Source organism: Saccopteryx bilineata, chromosome 7 (assembly GCF_036850765.1).
Source record: "Saccopteryx bilineata isolate mSacBil1 chromosome 7, mSacBil1_pri_phased_curated, whole genome shotgun sequence".
Classification (NCBI taxonomy): Eukaryota; Metazoa; Chordata; class Mammalia; order Chiroptera; family Emballonuridae; genus Saccopteryx; species Saccopteryx bilineata.
Window position 1 is genome coordinate 13,879,901 of NC_089496.1, and position 17,214 is coordinate 13,897,114.

Consider the following 17,214-nt stretch of genomic DNA (forward strand, 5'->3'; position numbering starts at 1 on the left):
TTCTAGTTTCATGCCATTGTGATCAGAGAAGATGCTTGATATAATTTCAGTCTTCTTAAATTTATTGATACTCATTTTGTGTCTAACATGTGGTCTATCCTAGAGAATGTACTGTGAACACTTGAAAAGAATGTATATTCTGCTGCTTTAGGGTGAAAGGTTCTGAAGATATCTGTTAGATCCAGTTGATCCTGTGTCCTTTAAGGCTGCTGTTTCTTTGTTCATTTCCTTTCTTGAGGATCTATTCATTGTTGTTAGTGGTGTATTAAAATCCCCTACTATTATAATATTGCTGTTGATCTCACCCTTTATGTTCATTGAAATCTGCTTTATAAATTTAGGTGCTCCTATATTAGGTGCATAGATATTTATAATGGTAATATCATCCTGCTGGATTGCTCCATTTATCATTATGTAGTGACTTTCTTTATCCCTTACCAAGGCCTTTGTTTTAAAGTCTGTTTTGTCAGTATAAGTATTGCTATCTCAGCTTTTTTTCATTTCCATTTGCATGAAATAGTTTTTCCATCCCTTTACTTTTAGTCTGTGTGTCTATTTCATTTTGAGGTGAGTCTCTTGTAGACAGCATATATACAGGTCTTGTTTTCTTATTCACTCAGCTACCCTATGTCTTTTGATTCATGCATTTAATACATTTACATCTGTTATTATTGATATGTAGTTGTTTATTGCCATTTTATTCTTTAAATCTACATTCCTCTTTTTCTAGATTTTTCCCCCTTTGTTCTGTTTATAATAGACCCTTAACATTTCTTGTAGCATTGGTTTGGTTGTAATGAATTGCTTGAGTTTTTTTTGTCTGGGAAGCTTTTTATTTCTCCTTCAATTTTAAATGATCGCCTTGCTAGATACTGAAGTCTTGGTTGTAGGCTCTTGTTTTGCGTTACTTTGAATATTTCTTGCCATTCCCTTCTGGCCTCTAGTGTTTCTGTTGAGAAGTCAGATGTCATCCTTATTTGGGCTCCTCTGTAGGAAATTGACGGCTTTTCTCTTGCAGCTTTTAGTATTCTCTCTTTATCCCTTAATTTTGATATTTTAATTATGATGTGTCTTGGTGTAGGCCTCTTTGGGTTCATCCTTAATGGGACTCTCTGTGCTTCTTGAACTTGTGTGACTTTTTGCTTCATCAATTTAGGAAACTTTTCAGCTATTATTTCCTCAATCAGGTTCTCTATCCCTTGTTCTTTCTATTCTCCTTCAGGAACCCCTATGATGCGGATATTGTTTCTCTTCATGTTGTCTCAGAGCTCTCTTAGAGTTTCCTCAGAATTTGAGCCTCTTTTCTTTTTACTGCTCTGCTTCCATACTTTCATTTGTCTTGTCCTCTAAATCACTGATTTAATCCTCAGCTTCATATATCTTGCTTTTAATTCCTCTAGTGCAATCTTCATTTCTGATTTTGGGTTTGTCATTTCTGACTGGTTCTTTTTATGATTTCAATGTCCTTCTTGATGGTTGCTAACTCTTTATTTAGGTGCTCATTATGTCCATCCATTGTTGCTGAGATCTTTGAGAATTCTACAATCATTATTTTAAACTCTGCATCCAGTAATTTGGTTATTTCTACCTCATTCAGATCTTTTTCTGGGGATTTCTCTTGTTGATTCATTTGAGTTACATTTCTCTGCATTCCCATTTTATCTATGTGTGGACTCCTCCTACTGGTGTGTTGTTTATGTAGCTGGGCCTCAGAATGGTATTGTCTGCCTCCAGTATCCAATTGTGTTGTTTCAAGATCTTGGGTTGGCATCAGCTACTGTTTATAAACTGCTGTGGGCTATTTGTCTGATTACTGTTCTTTTTCTATTTGTATAAGCATTTTCTATATCTTAACTGGGTCAGATGTGAAGAGCTTTTACTTAAGATGTCACTCTAACAAGGGTTGCTAGGTCCTGAACTGATGCTCTCCATATCTGGCCTCTGGATGTGCCCTCCTTGGACCTTCTTGGCTGGAGCCTGGTGAAGACAAGTGGGGGTCACTGCCTATGATTGGCCCTTATCTACCTTTTTGGAGCAACAGGCGATCCAGATCTTGTGGCTGCCTCTACTGAGCCCAGGTGCCATTGTTAATATCAACTGTACTCCTAAGCTGGCTTTTATCTACTTTAGCCTAGAGGATGTTCATTTAAATGTTCAGGTTCCACTGAAATCCACTTTCTGCCTCCTTTTATTGGTGGATACTTTTTGGGCTCTGTATTATAAATCAGGGGTTAGATAAAGTATGGGATATGTCTTGCCCTTTAGCTTCAGGTGTCGTTCTATCCAGACTTCTTTTTTCTTTTATTTTATATTTTTTTTCTTTTTCAGCCCTCAGAAGGGTGTGACCACAGGAGTCCAATGACAGTGGCCTCTGTGTTCCCGAGGTGTGGTCTGTCCACAGGCCCACCACCACCACTGCTGCTGCCTCGAGTGTTCAGGCACTGGCCCATGGCTGTGGCTACTGTGGCTTCCACCTCACCTTTGCAGGTGGGACTCCACCATGGCCTGCTCCTGGCCCCTGACTCCCCCTTCAAGCTTGACTGCATCCACGAGCCTGGCCGCAAGCCTCTGCCAGTTCCCTGGCTTCTGCCCCACCTCTGCAGGCAGGACTGCATTTGCACACCTGGGCTGAAAACCTTGGCCATCCCCCGGCCTCCACCCCTCCTCTGTGGGTAGGACTGCAGACTTTCACTAGCCCCATCCACAGCCGCAGCCAGCCTCTGGTTTCTGCACCTGCAGATAAGACTGCGCTCCCGTGTCTGGCCACTGCCCACCCTCCTGCAAGCACTCAGGTGTGTGGGCATGGCGGTGTAGCTCAGACCTCAGCACTCAATACTGTATCCCCGATGTGATGCCTGCTTCTAAGCAACTCTTTGCTCTGACTGTAGCAAGAGAGCTTCCATTTGGCTGGTGACCTGCTTCCCTTTGCTGGTATTATCCTTGACTGTATTTTAAGCTATGTATATTCACTGACACTCCTTAAGACAAAACAAAAAATACCTACCAAGGACAAAACATCTACCAGAAATCTTTAAGTGCAGCAACTACTGAAATTGATACAGAATTTGAAAATTTACACATTGAAACAAATCAGAAAGGATATGTTATTGAACACTTGGAGCATTCACTAAAGACCCTGAAAGGTAATATGAGAGAATAAAGATAAACTAGCCTTAGAGCCAAAGTTACTCTAGACTTTCCTTAACAAAGCTCAAATACATGCTGAGAAAAGATTAATCTTACCTTCAAGTAAACTAACAGACTAGTAAAACAAAATTCACTCCTTAACAAAAGAAGTCATCTAGCCATTCAACAATGTAACTTATAAATATCCAGCCAGCATGTAATAAAAACTATTTTATACAAAGCATGGAAATATAACACATGACCAAGAAAAAAATTAAATATGTAGAAAGTACTAGCCATAGCAATCAGACAAGAAAAAGAAATAAGGCGTTCAATTGGAAAAAAAGAAGTAAAATTGCCATTATTAGTAAATGACATAATACTATATGGAAAGAACTCTAAAAATCACCAAAAAAAGATGAGAAATTAGTGAATGGCAGAGTGAGCAATACTCCTGATCTCTTCCTAGAAATTTCAACAAATTAAACAACTATAATGCAGTGAGGGAACTGTAGCTGAGCTCAAAGGCATGCCTGAAAGATCCATGAACCAAATGAACTAAAGGTGAGACAGGTTAAAAATGGAGAGAAGATAAAATGCACTAGTCGTGGGCTCTGGAAAGGAAACACATTCAGAGGTAACTTGGGCTTTTTTCTCTGCTGGACTATAGGGAGCAGGAAAGCTCAGGCTGTTTTTATTTTGTCTGAGGGGAACAGAGAGGGAAACCAGGAATGACTGGGTCTCCTTCTGCCAGGATGAGTGGTGAAATAAAAGGGCATAGAGGGAGATAAACCAAAGCAGCCAGAGCATGGGGTCACAGTCAGCACTCAGCAGAGACAGAAAAAAATAAAATGCAACTCCCACCTTCCCACATTCCACCTCCTTCACCTCACAGTATGAAGAGTGGCAGAGACAAACCCCACAGCTAGCTCTCCAGAGCCACTCTCTCCCCTGAAGAATGGAGGTGCTCCATGTCTAGTCCCAGGTCTGTTGAGATGCATGGGAGAGCAACTGGAAGCTTAAGATCACCATTGCTAGAGCTGTAAAGCCACACATCATAAGCAGTAAAGGCAAAGCTGTAAATCCCTCATAACACACCTTACCCCCCCAATGTGACAGCAGGCCCACCTACATCATTGCAATAGCAACATCTCAGCAGAGGACAGCCTAAACATTTCATAGAGCTAAAACTTGTATTACAGCAACACCTACAGAAAAAAATTCTCAAAACCAATATTTATTTTTTCCTTTTTTCTTCATTTTTTTCTATTTTGAATTGCATTTTTTTTAGTTTTTATATATTTTATTCTTATTTTTTTCTGAGTGTTTTGCATTTTGTGGGGGGTTTTTTGGTTTCTCATCATTTCTTCTGTGGTTTTATCTTCTTTACTTGTTATAATTTTAATACCTTTCTATATTTTATTGTACTTTATAAATTTTTCTTTAGGGTTCTTAACAACACTCTCACATGCCATCAAAGAGGTAGAAATTGAATACCATGGCTACACAAGACAGAGATGTATTTCAGAAAGAAAATGAAAAATCTTCACAAGAAAATCTCATTCACATGGACACCTTGAAATTAAATGATAGAGAATTCAAAATTGAAGTTCTGAAAATACTCAATAAGATGCAAGAAGACACTAACAGGCTACTTAATGAGCTCAGGAAACAAAACAAACACCTCATCAAGGAGAGTGAAACTTTAAAAACAGAGATGAAGAATTCAATACATAAATTGAAAACTGATGTAGCAAGTTTGGCTAATAGAACAAGCCAATAGAGGAAAGAATCAGTAACATCAAAGACAGGCAACTAGAGATGCTACAGAGAGAAGAGGAGAAAGAATCATGAATTAATAAAACTGAGAGAGCTCTACTAGAATTGTCTGAGTCCATCAGAAAGAGCAATGTAAGAAAAATAGGTATATCAGAAGAGGAAGAGAGGGAGGGAATAAAGAGCCTATTCAAACAAATAATTGATGAGAATTTCACAGCCCATAGAAAGAGTTAGGGCCTCAAATCCAAGAAATAAACAGAAGGCTGAGTTACCTCAACCCAAACAACCTTCTCCAAGGCATACCATAATAAAATTGTCAAAAATCAATGACAAAGAAAGAATCCTCAAGGCAGGTAGGGAAAAGAAAAATAGGACATATTAAAGAAAGCTCATTAGATTATCATCAAACTTCTCAGCAGAAATTCTACATGCCAGAAGAGAGTGGACTCAAACATTATATATGTGTGTGTGTGTGTGTGTGTGTGTGTGTGTGAGAGAGAGAGAGAGAGAGAGAGGGAGAGAGAAAGTCTTAAATGACACACTGGACCAAATGAATATAATAGTCATTTACAGGACATTTCCTCCCAAAACATCAGATCATACATTCTCCTCCAGTGTGCATAAAACATTCTCAAGGATAAGCCATATGTTGAGCCACAAAACTAACATCAACAAATTTAGGAAGATTGACAGAATACCAGGCATATTTTCTGACCATAAGGCTTTGAAATTAGAATTCAACTGCAAAAAGGAAGTAAAGAAACCCACAAAAATGTGGAAATTAAACAACATACTTCTAAAAAATAACTGGGTCAAAGAAGAAATAAAATCAGAGATCAAAAGATATATACAGACAAATGAAAATGACAACACAACTTATCAAAATTTCTAGGATGCAGCGAAAGCAGTAATAAGAGGGAAGTTTATATCATTACAGGCTTATATCAAGAAATAAGAGAGATTTCAAGTAAACAACTTAAAATCACACCTGAAGGGACTACTAGAAAAAGAAGAACAAAGGCAACCCAAAGTCAGCAGAAGAAAGAAAATAGTAAAAATTAGAGCAGAACTAAATGAAATAGAGAAAAAAAAAACTATAGAAAAATTTAATACAACAAAGAGCTGGTTTTTGAACAGATCAATAAAATTGACAAACCACTGGCTAGACTCACTAAGAAAAAACGAGGAAGGACTCATATAAATAAAATTCAAAATGCAAGAGTAATTACCACAGACATCATAGATATACAAAGTATCATAGTAGAATATTATGAAAGATTCTATACCACCAAATTCAACAACCTAGCAGAAATGGATAAATTCCTAGAACTATACAATCTTCCTAGACTGAGTCATAAAGAAGTGGAAAACCTAAAGAGACCTATAAGCAGGGAGGAAATAGAAACAACTATCAAAAACCACCCAAAAAACAAAAGTTCAGGACCAGATGCCTACACTAGAGAATTCTACCAAACATTCAAAGATTTGGGAATGAGCCTTCTCAAAGTCTTCCCAAAAATAGAAGAAGCAATACTCTCCAACACATTTTATGAGTCCTACATAACCATGATACCAAAACCTGGCAAGGACAACACAAAGAAACAAAACTACAGACCAATATCTCTAATAAATACAGATGCAAACATCCTAAACAAAATATTAGCAAATCAAATACAACAACACATTAAAAATAAAAATACATCACAATCAGGTGGGATTCATTCCAGGAGCGCAAGGATAGTTCAATATACTGAAATTGATCAACATAATACACCACATCAACGAAACAAAGAACAAAAATTATATGATGCTATCAATAGATGCAGAAATGGCATTCAATAAGTTACAACATCCCTTTATGTTGAAAACACTCAATAAAATCGGTATAGAGAGAAAGAAAGTACCTCAACATAATAAAGGCCTCATATGACAAACTGTCAACTAATATCATACTACATGGTGAAAAAATAAAGTCTTTTCCTCTAAAATCAGGAACAAGGTTGCCCACTCTCTCCACTCTTATTCTACATAGTTCTGGAAGTTGTAGCCAGAGTGATAAGGCAAGAGAAAGAAAAAAATGGCATCCATATTGGAAAAAAGGAAGTAATTTTTTGCAAATGACATAATCCTGTATATAGAAAACCCCAAAGACTCTACCAAAATACTATTAAAAACAATAAACAATACAGTAAAGTCATGGGATAAAAAATCTACTGCTGACCTGGACTTGTTGTCTTTGAATATATGTATCCTGATTTATTGATGTTGCCCCATTAAAAAAATAAAATTATTTTTTTAAAAAAATCTACTGTTTTTCTAAATGCCAATGATAAAATGTTGAATAATGAACTAAAAAAAACACAATTTCTTTTATAATTGCAAAAAATGAATAAAATACCTAGTAATAAACATAACAAAGGACGTGAGGAATCTATATACTGAAAACTACAAAACATTATTGAAAGAATTTAAAAAGACACAGTGAAAAGGAAAAATATTCCATGTTCATGGATTGAAAGAATCAACATTGTTAAAATGGCTATATTACCAAAAGCAATATACAAATTTAATGCAATCCCCAACAAAATCCCAATATCATTTGTTAAAGTAATAGAACAAAAAATTGCCAGGTTTGTATGGAACCATAAAAAACCCCGAATAGCCAAAGCAATCCAGAGAAAAAAGAATGAAGCTGAAGATATCGCTCTATCTGACTTCAGACTATACTATAGAGCCATGATAATCAAAACAGTATGGTATTGGCAGAAAAACAGACATACAGACCAATGGAACAGAATCAAGAGCCCAGAAATAAAACCACATATATATGGATAAATAATCTTTGACAAAGGATCCAAAAACACACAATGGAGAAAAGAAAGCCTCTACAATAAATGGTGCTGGAAAAAATGGAAAGCCTCATGCAAAAGAATAAAACTTGACTACTGTTCATCTCCTTGAACAAAAATTAATTCAAAATGGCTCAAAGACCTAAATATAAGAGCGAAAACTATTAATAGAAGAAAACATAGGTACTAAACTCATGGACCATAGTCATAGAGAACAATTTATGAATTTGACCCCAAAGACAAGGGAAATAAAGGCAAAAATAAATGAATGGGACTATATCAAACTAAAAAGCTTTTGCACTGCAAAAGAAACTGACAACAAAATAAATAGGCAGTCAACTAAATGGAAGATGATACTTGCAAACAAGAGCTCTTAGAAGGGGTTAATATTCAAAATATGCAAAGAACTCACAAAGCTCAGCAATCAATCCAATTACAAGCAAACAATCCAATTAAAAAAGGGGGAGAGGACCTAAACAGACACTTATCCCAAGAGGACATACAAATGGCCAACAGGCATGTGAAAAGATGTTCATCTTCACTAGCTATTCAAGAAATGTAAATCAAACTACAATGAGATACCACCTCACATCTGTTAGATTGGTCATTATCAACAAGACAGATAATAACAAGTGCTGAAGAGGCTGTGGAGAAAAAGGAACCCTCATTCACTGCTGGTGGGAATGCAAACTGGTATAGCCATTATGGAAAAAGTATGGTGGTTCCTCAAAAAATTAAGAATAGAACTATCGCCCTGGCCGGTTGGCTCAGCGGTAGAGCGTCGGCCTAGCGTGCGGAGGACCCGGGTTCGATTCCCGGCCAGGGCACACAGGAGAAGCGCCCATTTGCTTCTCCACCCCTCCGCCGCGCTTTCCTCTCTGTCTCTCTCTTCCCCTCCCGCAGCCGAGGCTCCATTGGAGCAAAGATGGCCTGGGCGCTGGGGATGGCTCTGTGGCCTCTGCCTCAGGCGCTAGAGTGGCTCTGGTCGCAACATGGCGACGCCCAGGATGGGCAGAGCATCGCCCCCTGGTGGGCAGAGCGTCGCCCCTGGTGGGCGTGCCGGGTGGATCCCGGTCGGGCGCATGCGGGAGTCTGTCTGACTGTCTCTCCCTGTTTCCAGCTTCAGAAAAATGAAAAAATAAAGAAAGAAGAAAGAAAGAAAGAAAGAAAGAAAGAAAGAAAGAAAGAAAGAAAGAAAGAAAGAAAGAAAGAAAGAAAGAAAGAAAGAATAGAACTATCATGTGACCCAATAATCCCTCTACTGGTTATATACCCCCAAAACTCAAAAACATTGATCTGTAAAGACACATGCACCCACATGTCCATTGCAGCATTATTCATAGAAGCCAAGATATGGTACATATATACAATGAAAAACTACTCAGCCATAAAAAATGATAACATTGCCTGACCAGGTGGTGGCACAGTGGATAGAGTGTCGGACTGGGATGCGGAAGGACCCAGGTTCGAGACCCCGAGGTCACCAGCTTGAGCGCGGGCTCATCTGGCTTGAGCAAAAGAGCTCACCAGCTTGGACCCTAGGCCCCTGGCTCCAGCAGGGGGTTGCTCGGTCTGCTGAAGGCCTGCGGTCAAGGCACATGTGAGAAAGCAATCAATGAACAACTAAGAAGTCGCAACGCGCAACGAGAAACTGATGATTGATGTTTCTCATCTCTCTCCGTTCCTGTCTGTCTGTCCCTGTCTATCTCTGCCTCTGTAAAAAAAAAAAAAAAAAAGATAACATAGTGACATTTATGACAACATGGATGGACCCTGAGAACATTATACTGAATGAAATAAGTAAATCAGAAAAAACTAAGAACTGTATGATTTCACACATAGGTGGGATATAAAACTGAGACTCATGGACATAGATAAAAGTGAAGTAGTTAGCAGGGGTAGGAGGATGTAGGGGAGAAGGGTGTAAAGAGGGACAATATAAAGTGACAGAAAATGATTGGACTTTGGATGATGGGTACACAACATAATCAACAGCTCAAATGCTATAGAAAGTTTTACCTGAAACCTATGTATTATTATTGATCAATGTCACCCTGTTAAATTTAATTTTCTAAATAAAATTTAAAAAAGAAAAAACCTATTAGAACTAACAAAAGAATTCAGTAAAGAAGCAGAAGAGAAAATTAATAGTTAGAATTGGTTGCATTTTTATATACCAAAAATGAACTATTAGAAAAAGAAATTAAAAAAACAATCCTATTTACAATTGTATGAAAAATTATAAAATACCTAGGGATAAGTTTAGCCAAGGACGTAAAAGACCTACATGTGGAAAACTATAAGACATTGAAGAAAGAAATAGAAAAAGATGCAAATAAATGGAAGGTTCTACCATGCTCCTGGATAGGAAGAATCAACATAATTAAAATGTTCATACTATACAAAGCAATCTACAGATTCAATGCAAATATCCATGGCATTTTTTAAAGAACTAAAATAATTCTAAAATTTATATGGAACCACAAAAGACCTTGAATAGCCAAAGCAATCTTGATGGAGAAGAACAAATTAGAGGTATAATGCTAACTGATTTAAACTATACTACAAGTCTACTGTAATTAAAACAGCATGGTGCTGGCATAAAAACAGATATATAGATCAATGAAACAAGATAAACAACCCAAAAATAAACCATATGTGGTCAATTAATCTATGACAAAAGAAACAAAAATATACAATGGAGCCTGACCTATGGTGGCACAATGGATAAAGCATCAACCTGGAACACTGAGGTCACCAGTTTGAAACCCTGGAATGCCCTGACAAGGCACATGTGGGAGTTGATGCTTCCTGCTCCCCTTTTCCTTCTCTCTCTCTCTCCTCTCTAAAATGAATAAAGTCTTAAAATATATATATACAATGGAGTAAAAACAGTCTCTTTAATAAATGGTGTTGGGAAAACAAGACAGACACATGCAAAAGAATGAAACTGGATCACTGTATTACACCCATGTATAAGAATAAATTCAAAATGAATTAAAACTTAAATGTAAGGCTCACACCCACAAAAAGAAAACATAGGCAGGTAACTATTTTACATCACTTTTAATAATATATTTTTGGATATGTCTCCATAAACAAATGGGACTATATTGAACTAAAAGTTTTTCACAGTGAAGGAAACCTTCAACAAAAAGAAAAATCAACTGTGACTAATGGCACAATGGGCAGATCATCATCCTGGATTGCTGAGGTTGCCAGCTTGATCCTGGGGTCTCCGGCTTGATCCTAATGGCACTGGCTCCTCCCCAAGGTTGCCAGTTCGAGTCCCAGTCAGGGCACATATGAAAAGCAATCAATGGGTGCACAACTAAGTAGAACGAGTTGATGCTTCTCTCTCTCTCTCTCTCTCTCTCTCTCTCTCTCTCTCAAAAGAAAATAGAAAGTAGACAATCTACTGAATGGAGGAAGATATCTGCCAATAATACATCTGATAAGGGGTTAATTTCCAAAATATATAAAGAACTTATACAACTCAACACCAGGAAGACAAGCAACCTAATTTAAAAATGGGTGAAAGAACCAAATAGACACTTCTCCAAAAACGACATACAGATAACCAACAGATATATAAAAAGATGTTCAACATCATTAATCATCAGGGGAATGCAAATTAAAACCACAATGAAATACCATCCCTCACACTTGTCAGAATGGCGCTCATCAATAAATCAACAAACAAGTGTGGCGAGGACGTGGAGAAAAAGGAACTCTTGTGCACTGCTGGTGGGAATGCGGACTGGTGCAGCCACTGTGGAAAGCAGACTGGAAGATCCTCAAAAATTAAAAATGTAACTACTATATGACCCAGCAATTTCATTTCTGAGTGCTTATAAAAAACAACAACCTCAAAACAGTAATTCAAAAAGACAGGCACTCCTACGTTCATTGCAGCATTATTTACAATAGTCAGGCTATGGAAGCAACCTAAGTGTCCATCAATAGATGAATGGGTAAAAAAGTGGTACCTATATAGAATGAAACATTATTCAGCCATAAAAAGAATGAAATCTTGCCATTTGAGACAACATGGATGGAAAGGGTATTATGCTAACTGAATAAGTGAGAGAGAGAAAGTCAAATACCATATCATTTCAATATATATGGAATTTTTAAATAAATGAATGAATAAACCAAACAGAAACAAACTCATAGACACAGAGAACATTTTGATGGTTGCCAGATGGAAGGAGGGTTGAAGGGATGGTTGAAAAGGGAAAAGGAATTAAAATGTACAAATTGCCAATTATGAAAGCAGTCATGAGGCTGTAAAGTACAGCATAGAGAATGTGGTCAATAATATTATAATAACTATGTATGGTGTCAGATGGTTACTAGCTTTATCAGTGTGGTTATTTTGTGAGGTATATATAAGGTCTACCGGAAAGTTCTGTCCGTTTCTATCACAAGTTTCGACATATAAGCACGTTTATTTGGCACATGTGTGCCTCTCTATTTTTATCACTTAATGTATACATACTGACGTAGCAAATTAACTAAAACAAAGTTGATTCACATTAGTCTTATGTGTGAAGTGATAGTGTACCCATGGCTACTGATAAAGTTCATTTACGCCACTGTAATTTTTACGAATTTCAACAAGGAAGAAATGCTACAGAAGCATGTAGAAATTTATTGAAAGTGTTTGGTGAAGGAATAATACCAACTATCACTTGTTTTTGTCCTTACAAAATTTTTTGAAGGGCAAAAACTTCAAAAATGAAGAAGATATCAAACAAGCACTGGTTTAATTTTTTGCATCAAAAGATAAAACATTTTTCAAAAATGGGATATACAAATTGCCCTCACGCTGGCAAGAAATCATTAATAATAATGGCAATTATATTATTTAATAAAGTTTATTGACCATAAGAAAAATTTGTATTTTGTTTTATTCCAAAAACGAACAGAACTTTCCGGTAGACCTTATATAAATGTCTAATTATTATGCTGTATATATGAAACTAACATAATATTGTATTGCAACTGTAATTTAAAAATACAAAATGTAGCCCTGGCCGGTTGGCTCAGCGGTAGAGCGTCGGCCTAGCGTGCGGAGGACCCGGGTTCGATTCCCGGCCAGGGCACACAGGAGAAGCGCCCATTTGCTTCTCCACCCCTCCGCCGCACCTTCCTCTCTGTCTCTCTCTTCCCCTCCCGCAGCCAAGGCTCCATTGGAGCAAAAGATGGCCCGGGCGCTGGGGATGGCTCTGTGGCCTCTGCCCCAGGTGCTAGAGTGGCTCTGGTCGCAATATGGCGACACCCAGGAGGGTCGCAACATGGCGACGCCCAGGATGGGCAGAGCATCGCCCCCTGGTGGGCAGAGCGTCGCCCCCTGGTGGGCGTGCCGGGTGGATCCCGGTCGGGCGCATGCGGGAGTCTGTCTGTCTCTCCCTGTTTCCAGCTTCAGAAAAGATGAAAAAAAAAAAATACAAAATGTAAACAGAAATTATAAGGATAATAGTGCTAGTAGACAAGTTCTTTAAATAGTTATTATGTTTAAAGATTTAAAAGAAGTATCAACTGAATATAGAGTGAAGTGGAAGTCTTTTAAATGAACCAAATAAAACTTTTTAGAGTAGTGAAAAAATTTCCTGGACAGTTAGAAACAAGCAAATTGAGAAGGATATCCATCCATAAGAAGGGACAACCCAGTGGGTGATCTTGGAGCCAAAGAAGAATGAGAATGGTGTCCCTAAGAAGGCATAGCCAGAGTGGGATGACAGAGCCTGAGCAGGACAAGGAGGGTGAACCAAGGAAGGGAGTCCCTGTGTACAATATCAGGGGCCAGGTGGTATGTGGAAAGTGGCTCTGAGGCAAGAAGCGGGGTGCATAGCACTGGGCAAAAAGCCTAAACACTACAAGGAGGGCATCCCCAACAAGGGGTAGCCTGTGCATGGGTGTTGGCCCCTGACAAGGGTAAGGAGGCATCTATATAAGAAGGCACTTGGAGTAGGGTTGGGTTTTTTTAGCTCAAAGAAAGCTAGAAAGGCAACCACGTAGGAAGAAAGGCAACTGGCACAGGATGTCAAGAGCCCATGCAGTGTGAGGAAGGACTCTATATAATAGGGTAATCTGGTAAGGGATTTCAAAGCTTAAGCAGGATGAGGAAGGTATCCACACTGGGAGAAGACTGGGGCAGAAATGTGTGTGACTGGTTATACAAGGGGAGTGAGCAAATAAGTAAATATACTAAGAACAATGAGAGCTGGGATTCTTACTGTTGCAAAAGGACGTTGCACATTAGAAAGGGGGAAAACTAGAAATGAGCCCTTTGCTGTTAAATTGGAAATGGAAGTATCCATGTGCAATTCAGGTTTTCAGTATGTAGATGATGAAATAAATGTGTATATATGTGTGCTACTTATAGTCTCTAATTTATCTACTGAGAAAGCATTAGAGAAGTGCCACTCCACTGGCAATGAACAGGGCAGTGTTCAGATTTTATTTCTATGTACAGTTTTCTTTAAAATGGCCTCAGGGACTCTTTCGGCAATGTGGGTCAAGAAAGTACCAGGAAAGACATCCTGCTGTGCTACAAACTAAAGAGTGCTCAATGGATGATGGCTGCATATCAGAAGGACACTGCCGGCACCTGGAAAGGACTCCCATTGCTCAAATCTGGGATTTGAACACCAAAATAAATAGTGATAGTAAAGGATTATAATACCCCATTGAATAAACTGGAAAGCCAGAAGTCCATGCTGATAGACTAACAGAATTTGATGAGGAATGGGATTATTTATATGATTTTAAAGTAAGTACCCACAAAAATGCATTATCTACTATGAACATGGAAACTGAATAGTAGAGAAAGGTGGCAGACACCACCTTAGTCAGCCATCCAAGTGAACATCACCAACCATGGACAAATCCAAGTTTTGTGCCACTGATAGGATGCAGTGAGAAGAGCTCAGCGTAATGTCTGTGGTATTTCTAAGAAAAATGCATGATCTCAACACATTCTTAAGGAAGTGTTAAAACAAACTCAAATTGAAAGATATTCTACATTAAAACTGGCCTGATCTTCAGAGTTATAAAAGCTAAAGAGAGACTGAGGACGAAGACTGAGGAGACGAAGGAGCCATGCCAACTGATTGTCACGTTTGATTCTGGACAGGAGCCTTTGACGGTGCTGGAACGCTACGTGGGCAAGTGGAGACCTGAACTGCGTCTGAGGATTTTGCTGACTGACTGTAAGAGGAAGTCCTTGTTCACAGGAAACACACTGATAATATTCAGGGTGATGGGGTATCATGTCAGCAACTTACTTTCAAATTGTTTAGGAAAAAGAGGTCTTTGTACTGTTCATACAACTTTTCTGTAACAACTGTCTGTGAATAACAGTCATATTAATTTGAAGGTGGCAGGGCAGGATGGTTCTGTGGAGGACTTTAAGATTAATAAACTAATGGAAGCCTGTTGTGAAGAACAGGGTTTGTCAATGAGGCAGGTCAGAGTCCGAACTGATGTGCAGCCCATCAGCAGAACGGACACAGCTGTGCAGCTGGACATGGAGGATGAAAATAAGTCAGTGTGCTCCAGCGGCAGCAGGAGGTGTCCACTGAAAAGGAAACCTGCTACCTTACTGTGAAACTCTGCCCTCCCAGACCAAGACATTCTTTATTAGAAAACTGACATTGGGTTCACCACATCCTGACTGCTATGGTATAGTTTTCTCTATCCTTTCATTTTCTCTTTCCCCATTCCTTTATTGTATGCGGAGTAACTGATGTAGATGCAAAAAAATAAAATAATAGATATATACTGGATAAAATATAATGCCTGTTTAAAGCAAAGATAATAAATTATATTGTAAATGCATGACAGTGACAGCACGGGCCCAGGACAAGGAAGTGAAAGCGCACTCTTGCTAGGTTCTCAGTCATATGGGAAATGGGAAAAAGCTATTTGAAGGCATAATTTGTAATAAGTTGAAAATGCATGTTGTAAACCCTAGAGCAGCCACTGATAAAGTAAACAAAGAAACAATAGCAGTCAAAGGCCTAAGAATTGAAAGACAAAAAACAGCAACATAACTGTAGGAAGGAGTATGATATGACTTAGAAAAACAGCTAAGAATGACATATTAATGTGACACAAAAAGAGAAATAATTAAGGAAATGGTGACAGACTTTATTACACAAAGCTTTAAAAGTTCTCTCATCAAAAGACTGCACAGGCTAAACTGAAAGCAAACGTCAAGTGCAGGGGTGGGGCGGGAGGGTCTCAAGTACATTCCAGCAAAAGGTTCTTATCGCCGATATGTAGAGGTGTTACAAACTAGTAAGAAAACTGTAGGAATTCAAATTTTAAAAAAATAAGATATAAGCAGGATATTTATAAAGATGGAATAAGGGGCAAAAATATCTTCATCCTAACTTCATGCTATAAAGTGTAAGATTAGATATGTAGATATAGATCTGGTCCCAAAAATAACTTAAACTCAATTCTATACATTTAGAAGGGTGGGTTTAATATGGGCTTTTATAATGTAAAGCTGCCGTCAACCAGAATAAGGTGCTATTTTACAACTCTTCTACCATTTATTAGGCAGTCCCAAACAGTGGAAATGATTTATCTATCAAAATAGGACAGAATATAACCAGTATTTGAAATTATGGCTTATCTTTCAGAGATCAGTTCAATGAGTTGAAAAATATAAATACATGATTTTTGTTTTATGAATTCACAATCCAAGAAAAGATGATATGCATAAACATTTTAACTGAAACTCGCAATAAGACAAGCCTCATGCACATTCCGGAGTGGAGATGTAACGGTAAGATTCAAGGATTCGAAATTAGAGATTACAAGGGAAACGCTAGCTATCTAAAGTCTGTTGTACTTTCAATGACGATGTATGTTTGAAAGAAGGGAAAACATTTCTTTCATTCTTATTTCCTAGTTTTAATTTCTTCATTTTTTATTATTATATTTATCTTAGAGCTACCCAAATGGATAACTTCCAAAGAAAATGAGATACCCCCACAGCTAGTTGTAAAAAAATTATTTTCTTCAAAATATTGCTTCCATCATTCATGTAAGGTTCATAAAACCACTCTTTAAACAATCATTGTGAAAATAACTAGTTAAGATATAAATTCATACGAACCTGCAATATTGCTTTCTCTGGTAATACTGAAATGTCACATTCAGAAATCTCACCTACAAAAGAGTCTTCAGACTGATATTGTTCAGGAAAAACTAATAGTTCTTCAGCAGCTCTTTTGAATTGTACTTTAGTTTTCCATTTTTTCAACTGATTTTCATGTTTTAGCAACTGCCATGAAAATAATTCACAAATTCCATAAAATTGTAGTAAAGGTTAAGTGAGATGATTATATGTATATATGTGGCACAATGCTTGACACCATGATAGCACTTATTAAACATTATTATCATCAATACATAAATAATCACTATCCAAAGCATATTT

At 37.8% G+C, this 17,214-nt stretch overlaps 1 protein-coding gene across 1 annotated transcript in view; it reads right to left on the reverse strand.

Moving 5' to 3' along the window:
- Positions 1-17,214, reverse strand: part of FBXL13 (F-box and leucine rich repeat protein 13) — a 327,926-nt gene that overhangs the window by 250,097 nt on the left and 60,615 nt on the right. The window contains exon 7 of the mRNA XM_066240027.1: positions 16,891-17,058. Coding sequence (XP_066096124.1) covers positions 16,891-17,058 — 168 coding nt within the window. The remainder of the gene's footprint in view (positions 1-16,890; positions 17,059-17,214) is intronic.